Source organism: Gymnodraco acuticeps, unplaced genomic scaffold, assembly GCF_902827175.1.
Source record: "Gymnodraco acuticeps unplaced genomic scaffold, fGymAcu1.1, whole genome shotgun sequence".
Taxonomy (NCBI): Eukaryota; Metazoa; Chordata; class Actinopteri; order Perciformes; family Bathydraconidae; genus Gymnodraco; species Gymnodraco acuticeps.
In genome coordinates this window covers 192,246-219,816 of record NW_022990276.1, presented here as the reverse complement: position 1 = coordinate 219,816, position 27,571 = coordinate 192,246, and the positions used below count along the sequence as shown (strand labels likewise).

At 38.3% G+C, this 27,571-nt stretch overlaps 1 protein-coding gene across 2 annotated transcripts in view; it reads right to left on the bottom strand.

Moving 5' to 3' along the window:
* Positions 1-27,571, bottom strand: part of cd4-1 (CD4-1 molecule) — a 33,566-nt gene that overhangs the window by 3,976 nt on the left and 2,019 nt on the right. For both annotated transcript variants that reach the window (XM_034221576.1, XM_034221577.1), the window contains exons 2-8: positions 15,842-15,955; positions 10,506-10,570; positions 6,087-6,257; positions 5,833-5,976; positions 5,417-5,644; positions 3,191-3,559; positions 534-782 (exon numbers count right to left, since the gene is read on the bottom strand). In XM_034221576.1, the coding sequence (XP_034077467.1) occupies positions 534-782; positions 3,191-3,559; positions 5,417-5,644; positions 5,833-5,976; positions 6,087-6,257; positions 10,506-10,557 (1,213 nt within the window). In that variant the 5' untranslated portion in view covers positions 10,558-10,570; positions 15,842-15,955. The remainder of the gene's footprint in view (positions 1-533; positions 783-3,190; positions 3,560-5,416; positions 5,645-5,832; positions 5,977-6,086; positions 6,258-10,505; positions 10,571-15,841; positions 15,956-27,571) is intronic.

Genomic DNA, 27,571 nt, shown 5'->3' with positions numbered 1-27,571 from the left:
TGATCCATTTCTATAAAAACCTGTCTGAAAATGAGCTGATCAGATTTTGGCCACTTTATGATGTCATAACGAAAGTAACAGACAGAGAATCAGCACTTTGGAAACAGGGCTGAAACAGAGGGGATTATGGGATTCTGCTATGATCTGTTTGGTGTTTCAGCCAATCAGAGACATGCTCTGTATATATCTGAGACCTATCATATATTGATGAAAAACAGTATAATAGGGGACCTTTAAGAAGATTGCAAAGAAACAGTAATTGAAAATGTGCAAATAATTCCAGTTCAAAGGACCATATTATGCATTTTGGGGATTTCCTTTTCCTGCAGTGTGTTATATAGGTTGCATGTAAATGGTCTGCAAAGGCTAAAATCCCATAGTCAGAGTTGTTCTTCTATGTTTGCATTTCTATGTTGTTTAGCTTGCCACTGACACAGAGCACATCCTGTAAAACCAAGTTAATGTCGGGTTGTGGCCACAAGGTCACGCCCGTGTCTTGCTTCCTGTTTTCTGCTCTCACTTCCTGCACTCACCGATCTCCAGCGTTATCTCAGCCCACGTCAGCTGTGTGTTGTTCTGCCACAGCTCACACCTCCACTTTCCTGCGTCTGCTGTGCTCACCAACGGGATGATGAGAGGAGAGGAGGGCCGGGGGTCGGAGAGGGTCGATCGTTTGGGCGGAAACCATTTCAGATGCATGTCAGAGGGCAGCGGCTGCTCGAGGCCGCAGGTCAGGTTGAGCTGCTGGTCTGAGATCAGCTCTGTTCCTGTAGAGGAGACGACTGGATGCAGAGACAGAAGGAAGGAGAAAATAATGAGAACATTTGACAAGCTGAGAAAATCAAAGACTGTTTGCTTCTGAGTGCCAGCGGAACTTGCCAAATTAAGGGGATTCAAATTGTTATTTTTTCAAATAAGATCAGAAACATAGCAACACATGACGGCGTCTACATCCAAACAGCAATGTACATAGCATTAACAACACATTTAAATAGAGAAAAACAGCATTAGTCATTGTGTATCTTCAAGATTTCAGATGTAAGGCAATTACAGCTGAAATTATGACAAGAAACAGTATTTGTAGTAAATATTTTTGACAATTCATTAATGATCCAAAACACTTTTTAATTATTTCTCTTGCTTCAACCCTTCAAATACTTGCTGGTCTACTTCCAATAAATTAAATTGAATATGTGTTGGCTTCAGACTGATGATCTAAACTACAACAGACACCCCTCACTATCGTACAACTTATGGACTTGAATCAATATTAAAAACCATATTAAGCTGCAGCCCTAAATACAATTATACAGTCACCTTCAAGACATCAATACACTTCATTTCATTTAGTTTTGTGATGTGGGATTCTGAAAGATTACTTGTCAACCCTATAGATGTAAAGTTTGATAAAACAAATTACATTTTTAAAGCAAAGATTTTAATACAACTTCAAGCCCTGACACTGAATGCATCACGGCCTGCAATAGAGAACCATGTCATGTCATTATTTAAATGTTTTAGTATGCACTGTAACACCAATTAAACACTAGTATTTGTTAATGTATATCTTTACGATCACTAACTTATACGCAGTCCAAAATGTCAAAGTGTTTAATTTGTTGACTTAATTTGGCTGGCTTGAATAACATTAATACTTGATTTTATTGTCATTTTGTTTGGTGAAAGGTTGAATTGATTCCTGGGGGTCAAAGTTGAACTACTGTAATCAAGAGGGATCTATTTTCATGGTTCTGGTTAAATAATAGTTCAGATAAAAATGTAAAATGACTCCATAAATCTGGAGAACAACAGTATAAAAAGTCAGTCAGGAGGGCCGTAACATTGTCCAGTAAGTTGTCAGGAGTCTCATGTTCTAGTCTAGAAAGGACAAGGACAAGGACAAGGACAGAGTTTTAAAAATGGCACACGATACTGTGAGTGACCCGAGGCACCCTCTTGCCTCTTATTTTGAACTGTTGCCATTCGGGTGGAGATATCGTGGCCCTCTGTTTAAAAAGAACAGATCTAGGCTGTCTTTCGTCTGGCACCCCCCCCTCTCGCAAATGGGAGCCTAGGCCCCTTGTCATGTCTGCCGATATCTGTTTTTTAAAAAATGTTTTAATCTGTGTCTATGTTGTTGTCAGTGACGTATGTTTTATCTTTTTAAATGCCTTGTGATGTGCTGCAACTCATTTTCCCCTCGGGGACAAATAAACGAATATTTTGACTTCTATTTGGCTGTACATTTTCACCAAGTGAACATTTAAACACTCCCAAAAGTGTTGTTTAATGTAACCGCTGTGTTTTATGAGTTTGTCTACTGGTTTTTGAAGAACCAAAATGTTGAGCTTGACAGTTAAACCCACGGTAATTAGGTTAAAACATTATTATAATAAAACAATTAAGAGATTTGCAAGATAACCCCCCTTTCTTGAATAAATCAGATTGACAAACATGTGTCTTTTCAATGTTCCTGGTTAAAAAACACAGATACAAATGCTAAATCTTACTTTTACACGATAAATCCACCATAAGCTCAATTAAAAACAGTCCAATTAACATCCGTCCTGTTATCACACTCTTCTGCTGGAGGAAAAGCTCGTTATCCTTAAAACAAGTGGAGCCACACACGTGTATTCATCACTGAATTAGACCACACCGGGGACACTTGCAAATAAACTCTGCCGCAGAGAGATGAAAACACTTCAGAGAAGAGAGGACATCTTGTTTTGGATTTCAATAAAGAAGGACGTCAAGAAGATAAACCGGGACACAGAGAAAAAAGAATAATAATGTATTAAGATTAGAAAACATGTGTTGTTTGATTCAACCGCTATGTTTTATGAGTTTGTCTACTGGTTTATGAATAACCAAAATGTTGAGCTTGTCAGTTAAACCCACAGTAATTAGGTTAAAACGTTATTATAATAAAACAATTAAGAGAAGAAAGGACATCTTGTTCAATTAGGAAGGACGGAAAAGAGACTGGACGTCAAGAACTGTACATAATTATCATTTTGACTTCTATTTGTGCATTTTCCTCAAGTGAACATAAAAACACTCCCAAAATGTATTAAGATTCGAAAACATGTGTTGTTTAAAGGACATCTTGTTATGAATTTCAATTAGGAAGGACGGAAAAGAAGCTGGACGTCAAGAAGATAAACGGATGTGATTTGTTTAGACTTACTTTGCAGCAGCTTTACGTGCACACTCCTCTTCAGAGTCACTCCATTTTCAAACTCCAGGGCACAAATATATTCTCCTGTGTCTTCCTCTATGCCTCGGTTTCTTCTCAGAGACAGATCTCCTTTCTCCAGGTTGGTTCCGGGCTGCAGTCCTTTGTGTTGGTCTGGCTTCCAGGTGAGTGGCTCCTCCGCAGAGAGGGAGAAAAGCCTCTGAGGAGCAGAGACTGTTGAGGGGATGAAACTCCAGTGAAGTTCCCTGAAGCCTTTAGCTTTGATTTGTTCCCAGGAGATGTGAGGAGGAAGGGAGCAGGGCAATGAGAGAGGATTGGATGTAGACGTATACTGAGGGCGAGAGAGAGCTGGGGAGAGGTCTGAAGAAAGAGAAATAATGGTGAGGTTATTTTGAAGATCAGAATCAGGGTTAGGGTTAGGGTTAGTGTTATCCATAGTGTTGGTGGATAATGGTGCATACAATAACAGAGCGAGAGGAAATAGGTTGTGACATAACAGTACATTCAAGCAAACAAAAAAGATGATACAAATACAATATATATAAAATGGATACAAATGGAAATACAATCAGAGTCTTGCTGCACCTCGGCCAAAAGAATCTAAACTAAATAAAACATGTCTCATTTCTGTTTGTTGAACTTAAAACGTTTGGGGTTATTTGACCCTAAGCCTTCTTATTCTGAAGTATCACTAATCAAATCAAATCAAGTTTTATTTATATAGCACATTTATAAATGATTTTTGGTCGAGCCAAAGTGCTGTACATATAATAAAAATAGCCTACAGTAGAGACACTTTACAGCAAATACAACAACACAGGAAAACGACACCCTCTATCCTTAGACCCTCTGTCCTTAGACCCTCTGTCCTTAGACCCTCACATCGTACAAGGAAAAACTTCCAGAGAAAACCCACAGTTTAAAGGGACAAAATATATATAAGGCTTGGCTTTCATAGACACCTTAAACCTTGAGTAATAGGAGCACTGCAATCAGAGAACTGCTGCACTTCGTCCAACAAAAACTAAACAATTTACAATAAAATCATTTCTGTTTTGAGAACCCCCTCCCCTCTGGCAGGAGGCTGCGCTCCATCAAGACCAATACCTCTCGCCACCTGAACAGTTTCTTCCCCTCCGCTACCGGCCTCTTAAACAAGGCCCGGCCCCCCCACCGACACATCATAGACTATATGCATTACATGAATGCACACAATGTTCATACTCCTTTCTGCACATATTCTTATTTCACATTTCATAGTTTATATTCTAAAATGCATTCATAGAATTCCATTTCCATGTAAATTACTGCTTTATTATAATTTGTATTGCTATTTAACTATATTTTATTACGGTGTAAAAGATTTTTTGTTTTATATTAGATTTCTTGTTTTTTATATTTTATGTCTGCACCATGACATCAAGTCAGATTCCTAGTATGTGCGAACCTACCTGGCAATAAACCTGATTCTGATTTCTAAAAGGATGTGGCTAAATGGAAGCTAATGATTCTCATGTTGACTGCACTTATTGTAAGATGTTTTGGAAAATAGCATTAACTAAATGAAATGTAATTCAGTGTAATGTAATGACAAATGAATGTGAGACAAGTGTATGCAGTATATCAGAATTTAAAGGGGCCCTATTGAGTTCATTTTCAGGTTCATTTTAAAAGTGGGAGAGCTATGCAGGTAGCTTTGTGACGAAATCTGCAAAAATGTGCAGAAATCTCAGCATGGAGAAAGGGATGAGACAAAGATGTTTGTGATTAATTCGTAAGTACACACTTGTTTACAAGCATCTGTGGTGGAGATTCAAATGACTGATAAATGATATTCATAAACAAGTTTGTCTTTTGTTATGTTGAATAAAGTAATAAAGAAAGTCAATTGAAATCCATCTCAAATGCAGGAACAGAGCAACTTCACCCTCAGAGGATGACGAGGTTCTGCACCCTGAACACAGCTCACAGTCACACTATATACGAGAAAGAAAACAGTCCTACCCATAAATCCTCTCAGACATTATCTAAACATTCCCATCATTAAACCATAAAACCCCCGAGTCCTTGACCATTTGCAAGTCCAACTTTTACGTCAAACCTAAACACATGTCTCTGTTAAACACATATAAGACTAAAAGAACAATTCAACAGAGTGAAAGGCAATCAGAGCATAAATATATAAGATTATAAATGACAGCATCCCCTGAAACTCACCCAGAACTGTAACAGAGACGTTGACCTGGCTCTTTCTCTGACCGTCCGTCACCATGCAGCTCCACGGCCCGTTGTCCCGCATCGAGGCGCTGAAGGTGAGGGGATTTAGGGACTTTAACTCTCCTCGGGGGTTCATCCATTCAATCGTTTTACTCAGGGGGGTCTCAGCGCTGCAGGACAGAGTCACCTTTTCCCCCGGCAACACAGGAGAGGAGGGGTCCACACTCACTGAAGACAGAGTAGACATTATTATAGTTTAAATATACTGTTAAATGATGTTTATACACATTTATATTTTTGTTTTACTTCATCTTTATTGGAGATTTTCCAAAAATATTTTGTATTATTTTACATTTAATTTTCATGACGTTTTTAGTTTGACTTCTAGTGTTTATCATCAAATGATATTCTCCTACCTGTTAGTTTGCGTATTTCATACTTATAGACTTTCGAGTTGAAGGGAGGTTCCATTAATTTAAGGAAGAAAGTCCTGAAGTGTTCCTGCTGGATGTTCTTGATGATCAGGGGAGACCACGACGAGATGTTTTTCCAGGCTTCATCTGCAAGGCAAGAAATACAAGGTTGTTATTGTCAGAAATGTTTCAATTTGTTACATCGATTGATGGTTAAACGTGAATATAATCTGCAAACATCTCAATGCTATGTTCACCATGAATTTTCCAAATGTTGTTGCCCATTCTGTTTAGCGAGGCAAGGTCCTCAGAGCTATCTTTATCCTTCTTCCAGTACATATAATGCTTCTTTAAATCGATCTGGGCCGGAGGGTTTAGGGTCACCGTGCCCCCGATCTGAGCATAAACCACCACCACCTCCGCTTCCCCTGAGAGACGGACAAACATTGGTTAATGCACACATGTTATCAGGAAAATCGACTTTAAGTAAGTGAAGTCCATCAAAGAGTTCAAAATGTTACGCAAACAACACTTCAAGTAAAGATCCTGGACTTCAAATGTTTGTTAAAATACAGATGTCAGGAAAATGTACTTTAAGTAAGTTAAAGAGTAAACATTTGTAGAAAGTAAAAAGTCCTGAGTTTTAAATGTTTCTTAAGTTAAAATACAGATGTATAATCAGGTAACTTAAAGGTCACCTATCCTGCTATTTTTAGGCAATAGCATAGGTCTCAGATATATAAATATATATAAAAAACATGTCTATAAAGTGTTTTGCTCCAAATACCAAACAGATCACCCATTCTAGCCATGCCTCATATCCCTCTGTTTCACTTCCTGTTTCTAAAGTGCTGATTTTGGGTATAAAGCTATAAAATAAAAAAGGAGGGGTCTGAGCTCATGCGGGACCCGGCAGCTAAACTAAATGCTGCCGTGATGAAACGCCATATCATGGATGATCAAGGATTCTCTCTGAAACAGTCGGGAGCTCAAAGGCTTTCTCTCTTGCCGGTTAAACCACAAGGTGAGTTCCTTTTTACTTCCTGCTTCTTCACACACATGCTCTCCAGTACAGGTTAGCTCTGAGTGTTAGCGATGCTAATGTAAACACCGACCATATTACGTCCAAAACAGTCGGGCATTGTTTCTGATAGCAACGTTTCTGATTGGGCCGTGGGTCCACATTTCAGATATTACGTCATATCGGACTCAAATCTGGATCAGCTCCGTTGTTCCCCGTTTTTAGAGATTTGGGTACGGAGGAAAAGAGAGAGGGTTTTAGTTTCTGACGCTGCGTGAGTTCCCCGACACACGGGGGACACATGTTTATGTAGAAAAGACATCACAAAGTGCATTTTGCATGATAGGTCCCCTTTAAAGAATCAAATGCAGAATAAGGAGAATAAGAATGTCTCAATTTTAAAAGTATTATATTTTTATTGAATATAAATTATTTCTTAATCCTCCTACCGTCAAATCTGATGGATTTACTACTTTCATTATTCGTAAACATTGTGTTTTACATGTGTTTGTTTTTGTGTCTAATCTGAAGGTAAGGGGGGAGAAACGAACACGTCAGGTTAATCACTAAAATAATGAAGACACATCATAGTTGTTTTTAATGTTGCAATTGATAAATGTGGGGCAACACCCCGAAGGTTCATATCTATTTATACCATATAAAACACATGATGTTGGTTTTGTAAACAAGTGTCAATAGTCTTGGACAATATGTCCCTCTGATGGAGTAGAGGTATACAGTAAAGTGGCTGAAAATGGAAAAACTCAAAGGACAAGTGTCTTCATTTTGTATTTAAGTACAGTACTGGAGTTACTTATTTCAGCGGTAACACTTTATATTAAGGGTTGGGGAATCATTTGCTCTGCATGCCCTCCTTCGCCCTGAGCTGACCAGCCTTGAGCAGCCGTTATCTCCCTTAAGGAGAGGCTGCCCTAGCATATTGTTGATGTTACCAGTTTATGACCGGGCAACTGTCGGTCAGAGATTGTTGTCGGACACCTGGAACACATCCTTCTCGGGGTGTAGATGTATGGAGGACGGAACATGACTTAAGTATAAATAAATAAATGTATGACGAAATACAGGAATAAATAAATAAATACGTAAATAAATAAATAAATACAGGAATAAATAAATACAGGAATAAATATATGACGAAATAAATACAGAAATAAATAAATGTTGAAATGAATACACAAATAAATAAATAAAAGAATAAATGCATAAATAAATGCATAAATAAATATGGAAATAAATACATCAATGTATAAATAAATAAATAAAAGTCGAAAATAAAACAGAACACACGTTATTATATATCTTTCATTTATTTCTACATTTACGCGACATACATTTATTTATTTATTTATTTATGTATTTATGTGTCCGTATGCTAATGAGGTGGGCGGTCCTAACCTCAGTCTGAAGCAGGATTGGTTACAGGAGTGTGTGATCATTTCTGGCAGAGGGCTCTACTACTAACGCCTGGATAACCGCGCTGATTCGAATGCAGGAGCTTTACTGTTTAGCCCTTATCTTTATACATCCATGGTTTATCCACAGTTGTAAGGTTTATTTATGGATATTGATTTAAGAGCCATTGGAGATCATTTACGATCATTAGCGGACCATTTAGAGAACGGAGAACCAAAAGACTATGTCCAGTTTCGTGTGGAACGATGTATAGAGGACTTGGCTCAGCTCGACATGATGTGACTTGCCACGAATCTATTGCTTCTGCCTGGCTCCAACAATTGGCGAATCCTGCTTCAGACTGAGGTTAGGACCGCCCACCTCATTAGCATACGGACACATAAATACATAAATAAATAAATGTATGTCGCGTAAATGTAGAAATAAATGAAAGATATATAATAACGTGTGTTCTGTTTTATTTTCGACTTTTATTTATACATTGATGTATTTATTTCCATATTTATTTATGCATTTATTTATGCATTTATTCTTTTATTTATTTATTTGTGTATTCATTTCAACATTTATTTATTTCTGTATTTATTTCGTCATTTATTTATTCCTGTATTTATTTATTCCTGTATTTATTTATTTATTTACGTATTTATTTATTTATTCCTGTATTTCTTCATACATTTATTTATTTATACTTAAGTCATGTTCCGTCCTCCATATAGATGACCCCGAGCCATAAGCGACAACAACTGTGATCCAGTGTCCTCAGCTGTTTAGTCGATCTATTGAAGAATGTTGATTATTACACTCTGAACTAGTTAAAACCTCGAGCTACAGGAGGGTCTTCAGAATTGATTGTGGCATCTCAACCCTGTGGTCAAACCGTGGCCCGTGACATGTCGTGTGAATTCTCCGGCCGAAGCTCCAAATAAACCGTCAGTGTTTGCCATCAAAGCTCCAGCTCTCCTCGTGTCTCTCTGAGTCCTGACTCCAATTGCTTCAGAAGTTTCCCCCACATTAAGGTACACATATTCACCATCAACTAGTTGTTCATTAACATAGTAGAGTCATTGGTTATGAACAAGACTTCACTTTACTGCTGCTGGTTTATAAAGCACTGAATGGTTTAGACCCAAAATACATTTCTGACCTCCTGCTAAATTATGAACCATCCAGATCTCTCAGGTCTTCAGGGACTGGTCTGCTTTATGTCCCCAGAGTCAGAACTAAACATGGTAAAGCAGCGTTCAGTTATTATGCTCCAAATATCTGGAACAAACTCCCAGAAACCTGCAGGTCCGCTGCAACTCTGACTACTTTTAAATCCAGGCAGAAGACTTTTCTTTTTGCCGCTGCTTTTAATTGAAACTGAGCCGTTGTGTTTCGTTTTTGGTTAATGAACATTTGGGGCTAGTAACCCCAGGGAATCAGTGTCTGGGGACTTTGTCCTGGCTGATTTTCTCTGTGTATGCTGATCGAGACGTATGTGCCATACAAGCGTACACAGCTCATGTTCGGAGAAACCTTAAAGAAAGGCATCAGTAAAGTGGAACTTCTGTGTGAACTATTCACTTATTAAACTGCACTGTAACTTTTTATTCATGTATTTTTTCTTTTAATGTTTCTTTTATTATCTTTTCTTTTTAATGACCTTTTTAATGCCTCTGTCTGAATGTCTTTCATTTTTGTAAAGCATCTTGAGTTGAAAGGTACTATATAAATAAACTTGCCTTTGCCTTTAAAATAGGGAACATATTCTGAGTTAGAATACCTCATTTTTGGTTATTTTGACAGGATTAACACTTATAGTTTCATGTCTTGTTACATAAGAATAGATAATATCTGTTTGGTGTTATTATGGGAGAATTACTATTCTTGTGGTACTGCTGCCTTATTAGGCCCATATTGAGCGTATTAAGACCAAAACTCATGTACAACAATGTCCTTACTTGCAATAAATAAGCACTAATTAGAGGGTTATTTATCAAAAACGAATGGCCTAGTACTTGTAGAATATGGTCATGTAGAATAAGGCATTAATAAGTGTTTTATAATGACTAACAAAGAGCCAATATACTGCTAATATGCATGTTAATTAACAACTAGTTAATGGTTAATATGTGTACCTTAATACAAAGTGTTACCATTCCAGCACTGCTCAACATCAACCAGTCCCCAAAGAAAACATAATTATCCCCTGGATTTAATTTAATTGAATTCTTACCAGTAGTTGAGGTGAGCACAGCGAGGAGGAGGAGGATGATGAAGATATTCATGTCAGTCACACGTCTGAAAAACAGTTAATATATAACAATATTAAATACTGTATTTATATATGTGATCTGACTTTATTTCTGAGGTTAGAAATTGGGTCATGGAATTTTCTGAAGTTTTGATTTGAGAGGTTTTTCCCCTCTCGATTGAACTGCTTCTTGAGGAGCTTTAAAGCCAAACAGCTGTAATAACCTCTGCTTTGTCTCATGTAATATTAATAAAAACGTTACTCGTGCAAAGTGTAATACTCCAGACACAATTCAATAAAATCATAACTGTGGACTGACATTTATTCAATGAAAACTGATCGTAAAGACTTAACAGGTTTAATTTATGCACAGGAAAATAAATCTGTTTAAAAATTCTGAGAAAAGTTTGAACAAAGTTATCGATTTTTGTGAATTAAATACTTGAAATACAATATGCCCACATTATTGAGTATGTTGTTAGTCACTTTGGATAAGCGTCTAACAAGTAACATGTAATGTAGTCCCACAGGGGGGACATTTACATTGTTACAGCAGAATAGAGCCAGAGACAGCTTAATGTCCCCAGAGTCAGAATACAAAATGGAGGAGCATCGTTCGGTTATTATGCTCTAAACCAGGGGTGGCCAACCCGTGGCTCTCGAGCCGCATGCGGCTCTTTGCCTAGTTTCATGCGGCTCTTCAGTTCATATCGAATTTTATATGTGTGAGTTTGGGGGAGAGACACTGACTCCTGACTAGTGTTGCACGGTGTACCGATACTTGAAAGGTATACCGCGATACCCTGCCGTTAAAAACGTTACGATTCCTCCGTTTCATTAGTATCGGTACTTTAAGAATGACGGGGGAAAGTACTCCGGTGAGAAAGCGCCGTTTTAATAAGAGCCGTGTGTGATCAGCGCTCTGCTTCCACTCCCTGCACTGCAGCCGTGCCTGCAGTCCCTCCCTCTCAAGCACGCTCTAAGTCCCTCCCCTCTCTCATGCACGCGCTAGCTGCCAGAGCATGTGAGAAAACGAGAAGCATGGCTGCAAGTGGGAGTGCAACTGCCGCTGCGCCTCGGCTTGTTGACAAAAAAGACGCCAGAAGCGACATTTTGATGTATTTGAGCTATATCTCTGACAGTGAGGGCAAGCCTACGGACACCACGAGGCCTGTCTGTGAGACATGTATTAATTTTATTTAATACGAATTCTTGTCATTTATTTTATTTATTGTTCTCATTGTTTAAAAGTTTGTGTTATGGTTCTGGTGTGAAATAAAGCACAATAATTACATTTAAGACTGTTTCCCTTTTTTTAAGAAAAATAATCGGAATCGCAATTCTTGACTTGGTATCGAAACCAAAATGTTGGCATCGTGCCAACACTACTCCTGACAGTTAAACCTGATATTTAGTAGGTCTGTTAAGTATTGAATGCTGATAATTCTGACGTAATTTGGCCGGTCAAAGTTGTTTGGGCTCGGATAAAATCGCTCCGTTACTTTGGTCCCGTGTTACTTTCGTCCCGGCTCTCCCTATGTGTGTATGTGTGGTGTCAGGTGTCAGTATGAGAGGATGACAGCGCGTCTACTTTTGATGTGGCCCAAGAGCCAATCACAATAATACCTGCAATGCAGGTGGGAGAAAACCTATCGTTGATTAAACCCTATCCAGTGTTTCCCCTACCATTGTCTTGGAGGGGCGCTGCGGAGCCCCGCGCCCCCCCCCTGAAATTCAAGGTGTTATATATATATATCATTTTTTTTAAAAATATATATATAGCACCAAATTGCAAATAATCTATAACTACTGTCACTTTTCACATTGAACATGTGCTCTTTTATTAAATAAACTAAACGCTTTCATCCTAAGTTGTGGGTTTAGTGTTTTTGACCCTAAGAAACACCGATGCATTAATCAATAACAATAATACACAGCTCCTCTCTCTGCTCCAGAGGATTTAAAAAATATATCCCAATGCCACAAAAATGCATCAGTGACGTGGTTGAAATCTTGTCTCCAGAAAACAAAAAACTGAAACAAGCGGTATCAGTGACTGTGTGTTTGATGTGGCTCTTTGCAGTAACATAGAAAACATGTGGCTCTTAACCTCTGACTGGTTGGCCACCCCTGCTCTAAACATCTGGATCAAACTCCCAGAAACCTGCAGGTCCGCTGCGACTCTGACTACTTTTAAATCCAGGCTGAAGACTTTCTTTGTGCCGCTGCTTCTAATTGAACTATTCACATCTTAAACTGCACTGTAACTTTTCATTCATGTATTTGTTCTTTTAATGTCTATTTTATTATCTTTTCTTTTTAATGACTGATTTTAAATGACATTTTCTTGCTGTCTTTCATTTTTGTAACGCACTTTGAAGTGCCTTGTGTTGAAAGGCTCACACAAAAACATGTAATAGCGACGTTGGTCGACAGGGCAAAACACATATTCACAAATTACCCTCTCAAGACGTGACATGGATACAATGTGTGTTCCTATTCATTTCTTATGACCAGTGTCCATGTCACGTGATCGCAAACGTTCCCAGTGGAAGAAAAAAAACCATCGCGGACACCCGATTTATTTTGAGTGGAAAATCCTAAATTGTAGGATAAGTTGCCCGTTAAAATGCTTTTTGATTACATTTCTAGCGAGATGTGTATATTTGTACTTTTAAAATCTACGTCCAGTGGATGTGTAGGATCTATAGTTGTTTGATAGATATTACGAAGATGATTTGAGCTCCATGTTTTTTTTTACAAATATTGTGTCACGTCTTGAGAGGGTTATTTGTGATTATACTACGTTTTGCCCTGTCGACCAACGTAGCTATTACTCGTTTTTTGTGAGACTGGGTTGAAATAAACTTGCCTTGCCTAAGTAGCATACATACAAAAAAGTATTAAAGATAAAAAACAATTATAATAAAAAAAGATACACAATTTACACAAGAAAAAACACATCCGTGCTGCAGAGAGAGAACAGGAAGCAGCGAGGGGTTTGTGGTGGTCTCAGATTTGGAGAGATTTGAGGAGATAGGAGTCGAGAGTAGGCGGCCTGTGGTGGGTTTTTAGATGAGAGGAGACGCGGAGGCCTTGATTTGAGTGGAGATTGTTATCCCGATCCTCCCCCACCCTCTCTCTTCCTCTCCTGTTCCACGAAAGACGGATCTCTCGTCGCTCGAAGACAGAGAGAAGAGAGACCACAGCTCCGGCAGAAAACTGTGGTTTACAGGTAGATGTTTCTCTCTTCTCTCCCCCTTATCTCCCTCACTTTTTTCTTTCTCTGTAGTGTGTACAGTGTGCACAAGAAGTACTTTTGATGCAGCTTTAATCTTAAATGACTCCTAACCTCCTAACAGAACACATCTGGTTATGTATTGCATCGTTATTATTTTGTTAATACTAAAGTACTGAAACTACATACTTAATACAACCTCTGTTTATTTACCTTCTTATATTTATTATATTGATATTTCTATTATATTTTATTTGATATTTTAATGGAGTTCTTATATTTAACTTCTTAGGTTTATATTCATATTTTTATTTTATTTTATTTGAGCTTTTGTTGGACATTTTTTATTTAACTTCTAAGGTTTATATAAACATTTGTATCACCTCTTAAACTATTGAAACAGCGTTGCAGCACATTTGTGGTTAAGGCTTTTTCCTGTGAGATAAAAAAAAATGTGCATCTTGTATTAATATAATAATCCAAACTCTTAAAAAAAACTATTTCATTTTGCCTTTCTTCACATAAACTGTGAGCTAGAGGTCAAATGTATGTTTTTTAAAGCTTTCTTCCACCCCTATCAAGTAGGCATTTGTGACCCCAACTAGGTCCCCTGACCCCATGTTTGAAACCACTGCAGTCAAGGACCCTTCTTGTTTCCTATCATCCCTCATCTCTCTATCGTCACCCAGCTGATAAAAGCTTCAAATGTCCCCAAAAAACGTTCAAAATCTCAGTTTGTTTTCTCCATTCGTCACAAACTATCCGCACGTTCCTGTGAAAATGAGTGACAGCGCTCTGCACTAAAGTGTCCGGCAGTTTCAGATGTAATAAAGTCACTATGTGTTTGTTGTAAGTTTACCAAAACTAATCCCAACACATTGAAAAACACAAAATGTTACGATCAAACGCCTCGGGCCTAAAGATAAATCCTGAGCTGAGAAGGAGAAATGTATTGAAGAGTGTTTCCAATGCATCTGTTTCACAACATGTGAAGAGAGAGAGATGTGAGAGAAAATAAATCATTGGAGTTGCATTATTTAGAATAAGTGAGATCAGAGGTGGTGGGAAAGTAGGGAGATATCGATGATACACAGACACAGTTAGAGTGGAGCTGAAACCCAGAAACACAACAAAAACATGTCTGCAGTCAGGAGGGAGATTCAACAACGAGCTGAGGAAGAGGAGGAGGAGGAAGGGGAGGAGGAGGAGGAGGAGGAGGAGGAGGAGGAGGAGGAGGAGGAGGAGGAGGAGGAGGAGGAGGAGGAGGAGGAGGAGGAGGAGGAGGAAGAGGGGAGGGTCAAATACTGCAGGGCGGTGAAAGAGGGAGCAGAGAAAGACAAGAGAAAATAACTAAAGGCAAGATTAAAGTATAATTTATTGGCCAATTTGTCTAATTTCAAAATTTCAAATCATAATTTTGCGCTGTATCTGAACTGAATTACATTTTATTTTACTCCTAAATAGATTTGACATGGTTATTTGTAGACGTAGCAGAAGACATAACTGTTTGACTAAAAATCAGCCGTAGACGAAATTGTATTTTATTTAAATACATTGAGGTGAGATTGTAACATTCAATTTAAATGAAATACCTGCACTATTTTCTACCTTTGAAGTGTAAACTGTGTGTATAGCGGTAGTCAATTTGTTTCTGCCGATGCTTTCATACTTCCAACAACGCTGTAGGCAAGAAAAAGGAAATACGACAAATAAAACCAAAAAAGGTCTAAATGACGTGAGATGTAAATTATTAAAATATTGTTTTTCTTAATTTTTATGACGTTTGTTGTGAAAAGTTCTCATTTCTAATCATTCAAAACTTCTTTCAGTTTCATTTGAATACTCTAAACTGTAGTTAATGATGGAACCGTGCGTTTAAGTACAACACATTGACGCTGTGAATATAAAATAAAGTAAACAAATTAAGTTTGACCTTTCGGCCTCGATAAGCCAGATCAAGTCATATCATTCAAAATGAATATTAGGTAACAGAAAAACATGAATACTGACAATTGTTATATATATATTTTAAAGTATATGCATTTATAATTGAAACTCAAACAGACTACAGCATACGTACATGTGTTGTTGAGTCCCTCTGTGTTCAGTGATCTGGAGTCGGTGGAAATGGTGAAAAGGTATCAAAGAAAGTGAGTTTTTAAGAGCCGTCGCCCCGCCCTCGTCAGCGATTGGTCTGAAAGAAAAGCAGACAGTCGTCGATCAAACACAGAATCAGAATAATGACCTCTGATTGGTTCTTAGGGAGGAAGAAGATAAGATCTAATCCATTTTTTTCTATCCTTTACGAATATGTTGAATATGTGCTAAACGATAACAACAAAATACGTTTGGCAGTGTAATGCTTCTATATTTTAATCAGTAAATTCAAATGTTTTTCTTCGTAACGTTTTAATATATGCGACAGAAAACAAACAACGTGTCTTAATTGGCTAGAATTGTAATTTAAGTGGCCGTCTGATCGGGGAAAGGTCTCCGCGGACTCGTTATCTATCTTTTTAAATAGCACCTAATTTATAATAATTGCTCGGATAATTTCCCCCATGTCATTTAATTGTGCTGATTTAGATCCATAATCAGAGCCCATAACCTGCTGCTCCAATCTGCACATAGACAGAGGTTAAAGGCAAATTAAGAATATTACATTACTTTAAAACATAAAGAGGTGAGGGAAAATAAAAAGGTTACGGTGAAATCAATATTTATCTAATCGTAAAAAACATTATTTGATCTCCTCTGTAAGGTAAGCTTGTTTCAACTCCAACACGTTTATCTGTGTTCATTTTACACCCCGACCTACCGTTCCTCTCTACTTCATTTTTATAAAAAAGCATCTTAACTAGCTTTAGCAACAACTAAATCTGGCACCGAGGGTTCAAGTCCTACCCGTGGTCTCTAGCTGCATGTCTCGCACCTTTCTCTGTCTATCTTTGGATGTACTATATCAAATATCTATAGAAAAATCAACGATAAAGTCTTTCAATAATTTCTGTGAACACCGGGAGCTTTGCGCATCAAAGCAGTATTTAGTATGTAAATGCATGTAAAAGTTGTACAAAGTCTACAGGGTGATTTTTCTCCCGTCTGACAAACAAAAAGATGAAGTTAGCCGTATGAAGTGTGTCAAAAACTGCTCTTGCCTATGTAATAATACTGAATATCAACCAATCAAACACACATACACAGTCAAATCCGGAGTGTTCATTTAACACTCTGAGATAAGAACCATATGTTTTTTTTAAATGGACCCTTTAAGTGTTAAATTAACACTTAAAGGGAGGGATTTAAGTGTTAAATGAACACTTAAAGAGTCCATTTTAACACTGATGGTCCTTATCTCAGAGTGTTAAATTAACACTCCGGATTTTACTGTGTCAAAAAAGTCCTCAATTGACTTCTTAAATCCTCTTTGAGCTACTCTAAAATGATGACATGTGTATTTTCTATCACCTGATAACTTATATATTCTTCTTGTTTTAAAGCGCTCCATTCATTCTATATTTAAGAATTCAAGGATATTGTATTTCCATTATGCAACACAACGGCCTGTAGATGTAGCTTAGTGCAGACATGAAACAATCAGAATACATGCAGTTCAATTCCTGAAGTGCATTTTTAAATTGAGGAGGAAAGTGAATGAAGAACACAATGGTGGATTATATGATAGATAATGGACGGCATGTTTGACATCAGGGACCTGGCCTTGAGTCAAATGCAGCTCCAAACTTGTTCTGCATTATTCGAGACACAAATATGTCCTTTTATCCAGAAAGCCATATTTCAAACCTTTATTTCAATATTTTAAGTTAAGGATTTTTGTGGTTTTGAACATATTTGACATGCCAAACAAAGCGTGAGGCTGGAAGAAATTCCCACAAACGGTTTCCTTCTTATCAGATTCTGTTCCCATTGACGACAATAATGACAAACCTTACATTTGTACAGCAGTAAAAAAGCAACATAGACATTAATGCGACAGAAGTACGTATCTAAAATCTAAATAAGTGAATAACTAGCAGGTCAAATGTGACTGCACAATGAATACTTTTGATATTTTAAGTACACTTAACGGATATTACTAAGGTTTTTGTTGCCGTACTTTTACTTGTAGTGATAGTACTTTTACTAAAATAACAGATCTGAATGCTTCTTCCAACATGTCCATTTTACACTGTTAACAATCAGCTAAAGGAAAAACAAATAATGTCATATTTGTATCACTTGTGCAGATACACTTACATTTTTCCACTTAACGAGTACTTTTACTTTTGATATTTTAAGTAAATCTGCCTAAACTACTTTTTCTCACGTTTTGCTGAGCGACAGACGGCTCTTCCAGCTTCCTTCCCTATACAACTGATCAAAATCAACGGACATTATTAGAGCAGCCGCCCGAGGATTTAACAAACAACACAATAAATGCAGAGTGTACGTTAAATGCATCATGAACTTATTAACTTTTTTCTTATCTTAGCACTTTGGCTCGAACAAAAATCGTTTTATAAATGTGCTATATAAATAAAACTTGATTTGATTATCTGTGTTTTTGTAACGGCTCACTTTAAAGTGTAAAAGCCCACAATCTTGTTCAAAATCAATGTTTCATTCCACATTTCGTTGAATATATATGCCGTTAATAACTGTGTAATATATACCTGGCTGCTACAGTAAATCCTCAGAACTGTTACATGATGTGTATTTTGTAAATGATGTGACTTTAATACTATTTAATGCTTCTACGTAACATCAAGCTGTCTTTGGCTCTTTTCTGCGGTAACAATGTACATTCCTCTGTGGGACTAATAAAGGTTTTCTGATTCTGAGTCAAATCAATTGTCAGTCATCCAGAGTACATTTCAGATGACGCTCGGCATGATAAGCAGTTCTTGTAATATTTTGTGGTGAATGTACACCTGCAGGAACATCTGCTGTTTATCTGATAACCTGCTGAGTCTCGCCCGCACTCAATTTCCCCGTAATAAAACATCTGTGGCTCTGTATGTGTGTGTGTGTGTGTGTGTGTGTGTGTGTGTGTGTGTGTGTGTGTGTGTGTATGTGTGTGTGTGTGTGTGTGTGTGTGTGTGTGTGTGTGTGTGTGTGTATTGTTCAGCTCATTGTGGAAGTAATACACACACACCTGTAAATAAAGCTACTGTCGCAATATCGCCTCACGTCTGCACTGATGTGGATTTATTGCAGGAGGTGAATCTTGAGAGGAGACATCTCTAAGTAACATTCATTTGAATCCATCGCACGTTTTTATAAACATGCAGGAGTGGGAAGGAAGCTGGAAGAGCCACCTTTAGTCTGTTTAGTAGTTTAGGCAGATTTACTTAAAATATCAGAAGTAAAAATACTCGTTAAGTGGAAAAATGTATCTGAACAAGTGATACAAGTATGACATTATTTGTTTTCCTTTAGTTGATTGTTAACAGTGTAAAATGGACATGTATTTTAGTAAAAGTACTATCACTGCAAGTAAAAGTACGGCAACAAAAAACTTAGTAATATCCGTTAAATGTACTTAAAATATCAAAAGTACAAGTATTCATTGTGCAGTCACATTTGACCTGTTAGTTATTCACTTAGTTAGATAGTTTTAGATACGTGTAACTGTCGCATTAATGTCTGTGTTGCTTTTTTACGGCTGTACAAATGTAAGGTTTGGCCTTGTCCTTTATACGTTCACTTATTATCTCAACAGATTCCACACAACGCTATTATGAAGTCAAATGAAAGCAAGTTTAAATAAATATCAACTTAATATTACTGCTTTCATCTAACCTAATACAGTTCAGTGACATTTGTTGACATCATACATTTAATTAAAGTTAACATATCAGTTATTTAAGTGAATGGTTCATGTACAGGAATGCATTTAAGATCATCAGAAGCATTATCGTTGTCTTGTGAGAACTTGTCTCTAAAAAGTCATATTTTCGCGAGTGTCTCTCCCTGTTTCCAGCTTTGTGATCGTTTCCATCTGTTTCTGTTTAACAGCTTAAAAATGTGTTCAATTACACCACAAAATAAAGTTAGCAAATTGAGGCTCTTTTGTTTAATTTCAGGCTCCAGTGGGTCCGAAGTCAGATAGCTTGAAGGTTGACGATTAAGAGAATCTTATGTTGTCTTGTACCACGCTGAAACATGAGTTTTTACGCATGGCTAAAACATATGAATTCATTTGGATGATAATCGTCTGAGGCGTTTACTGACAGCTTCAGGAATCATTAAGGGAGAACACTACAGCGCTGCGGTGGTTTAGAAACAGGAACCACAACAAGACAAAACACTCGCTCTCGTCTCATGTGTCGCTCTGAGGTTAGTGTTCCTGCCTCTGAACATGAAGAACTCACACCTGCTCCTCTCAGCTCCAACGAAACAACACTTTTGTTGGCGTCTTTGTAAAATAAAGTTACTGTAAGGTCGTCACACGGACACGATTTCTTTTTCAGGGCCTAAATGTGAATACGTTTTCACTTACAGGTCCCCCATTATACTGTTTTTCATTATATAGGGCTCAGATATACAGAACATGTCTCTGATTGGCTGAAACACCAAACAGATCTTTGCAGCATTACCCATAATCCCCTCTGTTTCAGCCCTGTTTCCAAAGTGCTGATTCTCTGTCTGTTACTTTAGATGAAAATAAGGAGCCCCTCCCCACGCCCCTCTGAGAGACATTTGGTTACAAATAACTCAATGGTGCTCTAGAGGAGATTCAGGTAATAAGGGGGGGGGGGGGTTACCTTGGTTGCTGATTGGCTAATGGTTACACAAGACAACACATCGTTATGACATCATAAAGTGGCCAAAATCTGATCAGCTCATTTTCAGAAAGGTTTTTATAGAAATGGATCAAAAAGAGAGAGAATCTTTGTTCCTGAAACTTTCAGAGTCTCTTTCCACAGAGGGGACACATGTTGATGAAGAAGAGACATGAAGAAGAGGGGACACATGGTGATGTAGAAGAGACATGAAGAAGAGGGGACACATGTTGATGTAGAAGAGACATGAAGAAGAGGGGGACACATGTTGATGTAGAAGAGGACATGAAGAAGAGGGGACCACATGTTGATGTAGAAGAGACATGAAGAAGAGGGGGACACATGGTGATGTAGAAGAGACGTGAAGAAGAGGGGACACATGTTGATGTAAAAGAGACATGAAGAAGAGGGGACACATGTTGATGTAGAAGAGACATGAAGAAGAGGGGACACATGTTGATGTAGAAGAGACATGAAGAAGAGGGGACACATGTTGATGCAGAAGAGACATGAAGAAGAGGGGGACACATGTTGATGCAGAAGAGACATGAAGAAGAGGGGACACATGTTGATGTAGAAGAGACATGAAGATAGAGGGGACACATGTTGATGTAGAAGAGACATGAAGAAGAGGGGACACATGTCGATGTAGAAGAGACATGAAGAAGAGGGGACACATGTCGATGTAGAAGAGACATGAAGAAGAGGGGACACATGTTGATGTAGAAGAGACATGAAGAAGAGGGGACACATGTTGATGTAGAAGAGACATGAAGAAGAGGGGACACATGTTGATGTAGAAGAGACATGAAGAAGAGGGGGAAACATGAAGGAAGAGGGACACATGCTGATGTAGAAGAGACATGAAGAAGATGGGACACATGTTGAAGTAGAAGAGACATGAAGAAGATGGGACACATGTTGATGTAGAAGAGACATGAAGAAGAGGGGACACATGTTGATGTAGAAGAGACATGAAGAAGATGGGACACATGTTGAAGTAGAAGAGACATGAAGAAGATGGGACACATGTTGAAGTAGAAGAGACATGAAGAAGAGGGGACACATGTTGATGTAGAAGAGACATGAAGAAGAGGGGACACATGTTGATGTAGAAGAGACATGAAGAAGAGGGGACACATGGTGATGTAGAAGAGACATGAAGAAGAGGGGACACATGTTGATGTAGAAGAGACATGAAGAAGAGGGGACACATGTTGATGTAGAAGAGACATGAAGAAGAGGGGACACATGTTGATGTAGAAGAGACATGAAGAAGAGGGGACACATGTTGATGTAGAAGAGACATGAAGAAGAGGGGACACATGGTGATGTAGAAGAGACATGAAGAAGAGGGGACACATGGTGATGTAGAAGAGACATGAAGAAGAGGGGACCACATGTTGATGTAGAAGAGACATGAAGAAGAGGGGACACATGTTGATGCAGAAGAGACATGAAGAAGAGGGGACACATGTTGATGTAGAAGAGACATGAAGAAGAGGGGACACATGTTGATGCAGAAGAGACATGAAGAAGAGGGGACACATGTTGATGTGGAAGAGACATGAAGAAGTGGATTTTGCATAATAGGTGACCTTTAAAGAACATCTGGATAGTTGCTAAAGCCTTTGTTGACTTCCCTCAAAATATTCCACACTGACAATTTTAAATAAGTGTGTCCGTTCACCGGTTTAAACTTGAATTCCTCAGCGGATCAGCGTGTGTTCGAGATGTGATTCGGCTGGAAAACACCTGAAAGTGAGGACTCCCTGTTAGTCACACGGCTATGGAGTGTGTGTATCATTACTGAAAGAGAGTCAACGTGTGGGCAACAAGCACGAATAGGACATGATTCACTTCTTTCATAAACACTGTGTTTCCTCGCCCTACATTCAGTCCTACAGAGGATTTCCCTCGCGGTGCAGTCTCTATTTTCCCCCCATTTAGTGTGTTTTACAACCATTTAAAGTCAGATGAACGGCGTGTGATTCGAGCCGAAACACAGGAGGATGTCTGAAGTCCTGCGTCGACAGGAGGAGACTTTCTGATGGTTCAGAAACACACAGTGGAAATGAGGTTAAGAATGAGAAACAAGTGACATTTTTCTCAATGACTGAAAACAGATGTTTCTCCATGAGGGGGAACTTCATTCAAGCTTCTTTGAAACATCAGAGTTGTGAAACAGAAGCATTTCTCCCACTCACAGCTTCACCTTCGGTTCTTATTTTTGTGTAACTGTATTGTTTGTCAGGCAGCTGCATGATCATTTCATCACAATGGAAAGAATAGAGATTGTTGTTACAGTTATTTAAACACCAGCCGGGCTGTAATAATGTCAAGCTGTGTTTGCGTAATTACTGAGAAATCAATCGGAAAGAGGCATCACAGTTTGCAGGTTACTGTCATTAACGTAAAGCTGATTTGTTGAGGTTTAATTATGACGTTGGTTAAACTGTGGAAAAACTGCCTTACCCTCCCACAGCGCCGACAGTACATACCGACATGCAGAAACGGCTGTTCCTGTAAAGTCTAAGCGTCTACGTTCCTGTAAATACTCAATCTGAGCATTCATCCACATCACTGTCTGAATTCGACTTCTCTAATAAAGGTTGACCGATGAGTTGAATCATAGGCACAAAACAGATGAACATGTCCGATGTCACAGCATTTAAACACTGCTATGAACAGTCTGTTGTACTAATGTAATTGTACTGTTATATAATATGCATCCACACAAGTGACTGTTATTTTCGTGCCTCTTAATGTGTGAATATGTATCTATGTGTCTATGTTGAGTGTGTATATATATATAAGTTTGTGTACAGGTGTGTGTGTATATATATATATGTATATCGGTTTTATTTAAATACATGTGTATATTTGTATCTTCGGGATTGTGGGAAACAGTATTTCGATCACACACAAACTGAAAGATTGACAATAAAGTTGACGTTGATAAACTTGTATTTACTGATGCACCAAAGTACATTCTGCGGGGGAAACTTCTGAAGCAAAGACAGAGAGACACGAGGAGAGCTGGAGCTTTGATGGCAAACACTGACGGTTTATTTGGAGCTTCGGCCGGAGAATTCACAAGACACGTCACGGGCCACGGTTTGACCACAGGGCAGAGATGCCACAATCAATTCTGACTCTACCCAGACCCGTGTATTTAGCTAGTTCAGAGAGAATAATCAACATTGTGCAGAACAAGCTAGAAGCATAACACCTCTATCAGCTGACGCCAACAGGCAGGAACAGGGAGACAGACACTGAGAGCACAGCAGCCCAGGCTACAGGTGCCTGTGCTCAGTCAGGACACAACTGATCAACTGGGTCAAAGTTATGGACCCTGACACATTCAGTTTTAGTACATTCATGCAACGTTGAGCCATTTGTCCCGTGTAAGGCAAATACATGGTAGTAACATAATGTGTTTTTGATAACCGTCCCTACAGTGCGCACGGAGCTGGAGAAAAGGGACTTTTGGTTACGCTGTTAGCGATATGAACTCAGGGTGCTGCTCTCTCTGAACAGATTCAAATTCCTTATTAATTAGATTAGATTATATTAGATTCCTTTATTGTCACTACACATAGTACAGCCAAATTCCAAGTATTCCCAAAGGTGCACATAACAGACAGTATAAGTGTCATTTGACAATACAAGCTAACAACATTTAATATATACTATATAAAGTGACTAAGAATTGGACCTATGATACATAGAACAGCTTATAAAACAATGTAACATTGCCATACAAATACAAAAACAAGGACAATACGGTCAAGGCAGTAAAACAAATAAATAAGTTATTGTACATGTGTTTGTCAGTGCAGTTGATCATTACAAAAGTAGAAGTAAATAACGACAGAGAAGCAGCAGCTCCGTCTGTAGATGCTTTTTAGTGTTTCTGATTGTGTCACGATCTGTCTGCGTTGTGTCTTGTTTAAATCTGTCTGTGGTTCCCTGTCGTTAGCTTCCCTGGTGTGTCTAATTTACCCGATTGTGTGCACCTGGTGTCCCTGTGTTTTCTCCTCCCTCCTCACCTGTGTCTTGTTTGGATGATTAGTCTTGTGTGTATTTAAGTTCTGGTTTTTCTGTCGGTCTTTGTCGGTTCGTCTTGTGTAATGACTTGTTCCTCGGTGAGTGTTCTGTTCAGTCTTTGTTCAATCGTTTAGCCTTGAAATAAAGGAGTTATATTTGTCACTTGAATCTGCATTTGGATCCTGCTTCCTGCACACACCGTAACAGATTGTGACATACGTCCTTGTTTGTCTGTAACACTGCGGCTTGGCCAGAGATGTTTAATGTCAATGAGACTAAAGGTTAAATAAAACCTCTGAAATGAACACGTTTTGACATATTGCATTATCTTGGGCGCTTATAGTTAAGATGGCATTTCATGACAGTGGTGGTGTGTAATCAAGTATAATTACTCAGTATTTAAGAACACATTTGACGTACTTTTGTGGTGTTTTTGTTTTGTATTTCTCCCCCGTATACTCTTCATCTCAGAGGCAAATATCTTAGAGCTTGTTTAGAGGTAATTGTTAGATTACTGTACTTATTTTTCCGTAAAACAAACAAGATTCTGAATGTTTGAGATAAACTAGAGGATTAAGAGCGTCTTTCTGGACAATTATTCACTTCTTAAGCTAAATAAACGATGCCTCTGGGATCGGCGGAAAAACACAATCAATCAAAAATAGTCCAAATAAATCAGACATTATAAAACACTAACAGGCTGACTTCAAGTTCATTTAGCTGATAACATCTGCATGGCTTTTATTTTCAAAGCGTAGTATTAGTACTTGTACTAAAGGATCTGAATACTTCTTCGACCAATGCTTGCACATCTAAATTGTCTTCAATCAAAAAAAGGCAAAAAATACTCCCTAAATGGATTTGTTTACAGTAATAGGGAGGCAGTGGGTTGTGCGTTGGTGTTCGGATCAGGGGAGCACAGGTTCAAACCCCTCTGCAGTCAGCATGTCCTTGTGTCCCTGAGACACTTCACCCCGAATTGCTCCTGTGGGGATTGCCCACAGTATTGAGTATGTAAGTCGCTTTGGATAAAAGCGTCTAACAAGTGACATGTAATGTATGTATAAATCTGAGCGAATACACTTACTTATACTACAAAAAGTATCAAATCTACAAGGGTAATCTGTCTCTCAGCAGCCTCAACGTTTGTTTGCAAATTAATTTCACATCTGCTGCTTAAAAACTGCTGCATTACATAAATCCAGGAGTCTGACATTGATTAGAAAATTAAATTATTCATTGTGAGCCAGCATTAGACGCACAGTATGGGTGCACGTGTGAGAAACAAATCGCAGTACAATTAAAACATTGGCAGGAATATTTAGCTTTAACCGTCTAAAACATGTTGCCGTTACAACGATTTGGAGGCACTTTTAAAAAGAATAGTAATTATGTTTTATTTCATCCACAAAATGTAGACCAACAAACATTCTGAGCATGAATTAAATTAAATTAAACTCCACTAGTGCTCTTTGGGTGAGGAGAAGGAAAACACGTGCTGTAGATTTAGGATTCAAAAGCTCAATTCAGTGCAGCTCCAGGAGTCACTATGTTTCAGCTCCAGGAGTCACTATGTTTAGTTCGTGTGAGTACGTGTCAGAGATAGAAATGAAAGAATTATGAAATGAAGGTTTTATGTTGAGTTTTGGAAAATGTTGGTATACTTTTTGTATTGTTCTCCAAATCGTCTGGGCACTTTTTGTCCCTGGTTTAGGAAGTTAAGAGACATTTCAAGATGTTTTGGGTCACTTTACCCGCCTTCATCTCTGAGTGGTTGCAGTGTATTCCATCTTATCGCTTAAAGAGTATCGGACATACGCAGCTGCACACAACGAGCAGCTTCTGAGACCCACATGGGACATTTCCGTGTTTGTATATGTGTGTGTTTTGCCTTTGTCATTTATTTTCAGTATAACCAAGTTTACACATCTCAAAAATCAGCACCACCTCAGCTAATGATATATGTCACTCATTAGAGACTTATATACACTATAGTAGGGGATATTTGCCCAAAAAACACAACTGCTAACCATTATGTTACATTTCATGGCTCAATGTTCTTTACTCTACTCATGGGAACGTGTTCTTTAGCAGGTTAACATTAAAGTTACTCTTTGGCAGCAAATGCATTAAAATCAGGTGTTTGCTTTGTTAAACTTGTGTTAATATTCACTTTAAGCAAACTTTATTTACTGTACGTCATTATTTACTCAGGTGCTGGATCGGTGAAATACAAGCAGCGGTGGGAAGTACTTTAAGTATATCTTGAAGCTGATACTTTTGTACTTTTACTTGAGTAACATTTTGATTGCAGGACTTGTCACCGAGTATTCCTACACTCTGGTACTTCTACTTTTACTTACTGTAAGTACAAGATCTGAGTACTTCTACTTTTACTCCAGTACAAGATCTGAGTACTTCTACTTTTACTCAAGTAAAAGGTCTGAGTACTTCTACTTTTACTCCAGTACAATATCGGAGTACTTCTCCCACCTCTGAATACAGGGGGGGGACACTCACTGATATATTCAGATATTTCAGTTTCACTTTGGATGATTGAAAACTGAGTAATAGCCATGAAAAGGGAATCCTGTTGTCTCATAAGAAAACTCCCCCAGAGACACAGAGGATCTATCTATCTATCTATATATATATATATATATATATATATAACAGAGTGAGGGAAACACAGCTTGGTAGTCGCCTCCAGAAGAGGCAGAAAACACACATTGAGTCATTGAGTGTTGACAGTGAGAGAAGTACGGGACTTCTTATTTCTTAGTCTATCAGGAGAAGTCGGTCATTATGGCTCCAGCTCACTGGGGTTCAAATACAACACAGATATTAAGCCTCCTCAGTGTTCGGAGATGTTGTCAGGCAAACTGTGTCTGCTACATTTCAACGTCTGTAATACAAAGTTTTTATGTTTTATGACTAGACGTGGTAATAGTTATTGACAGAACGAGTACGATTAT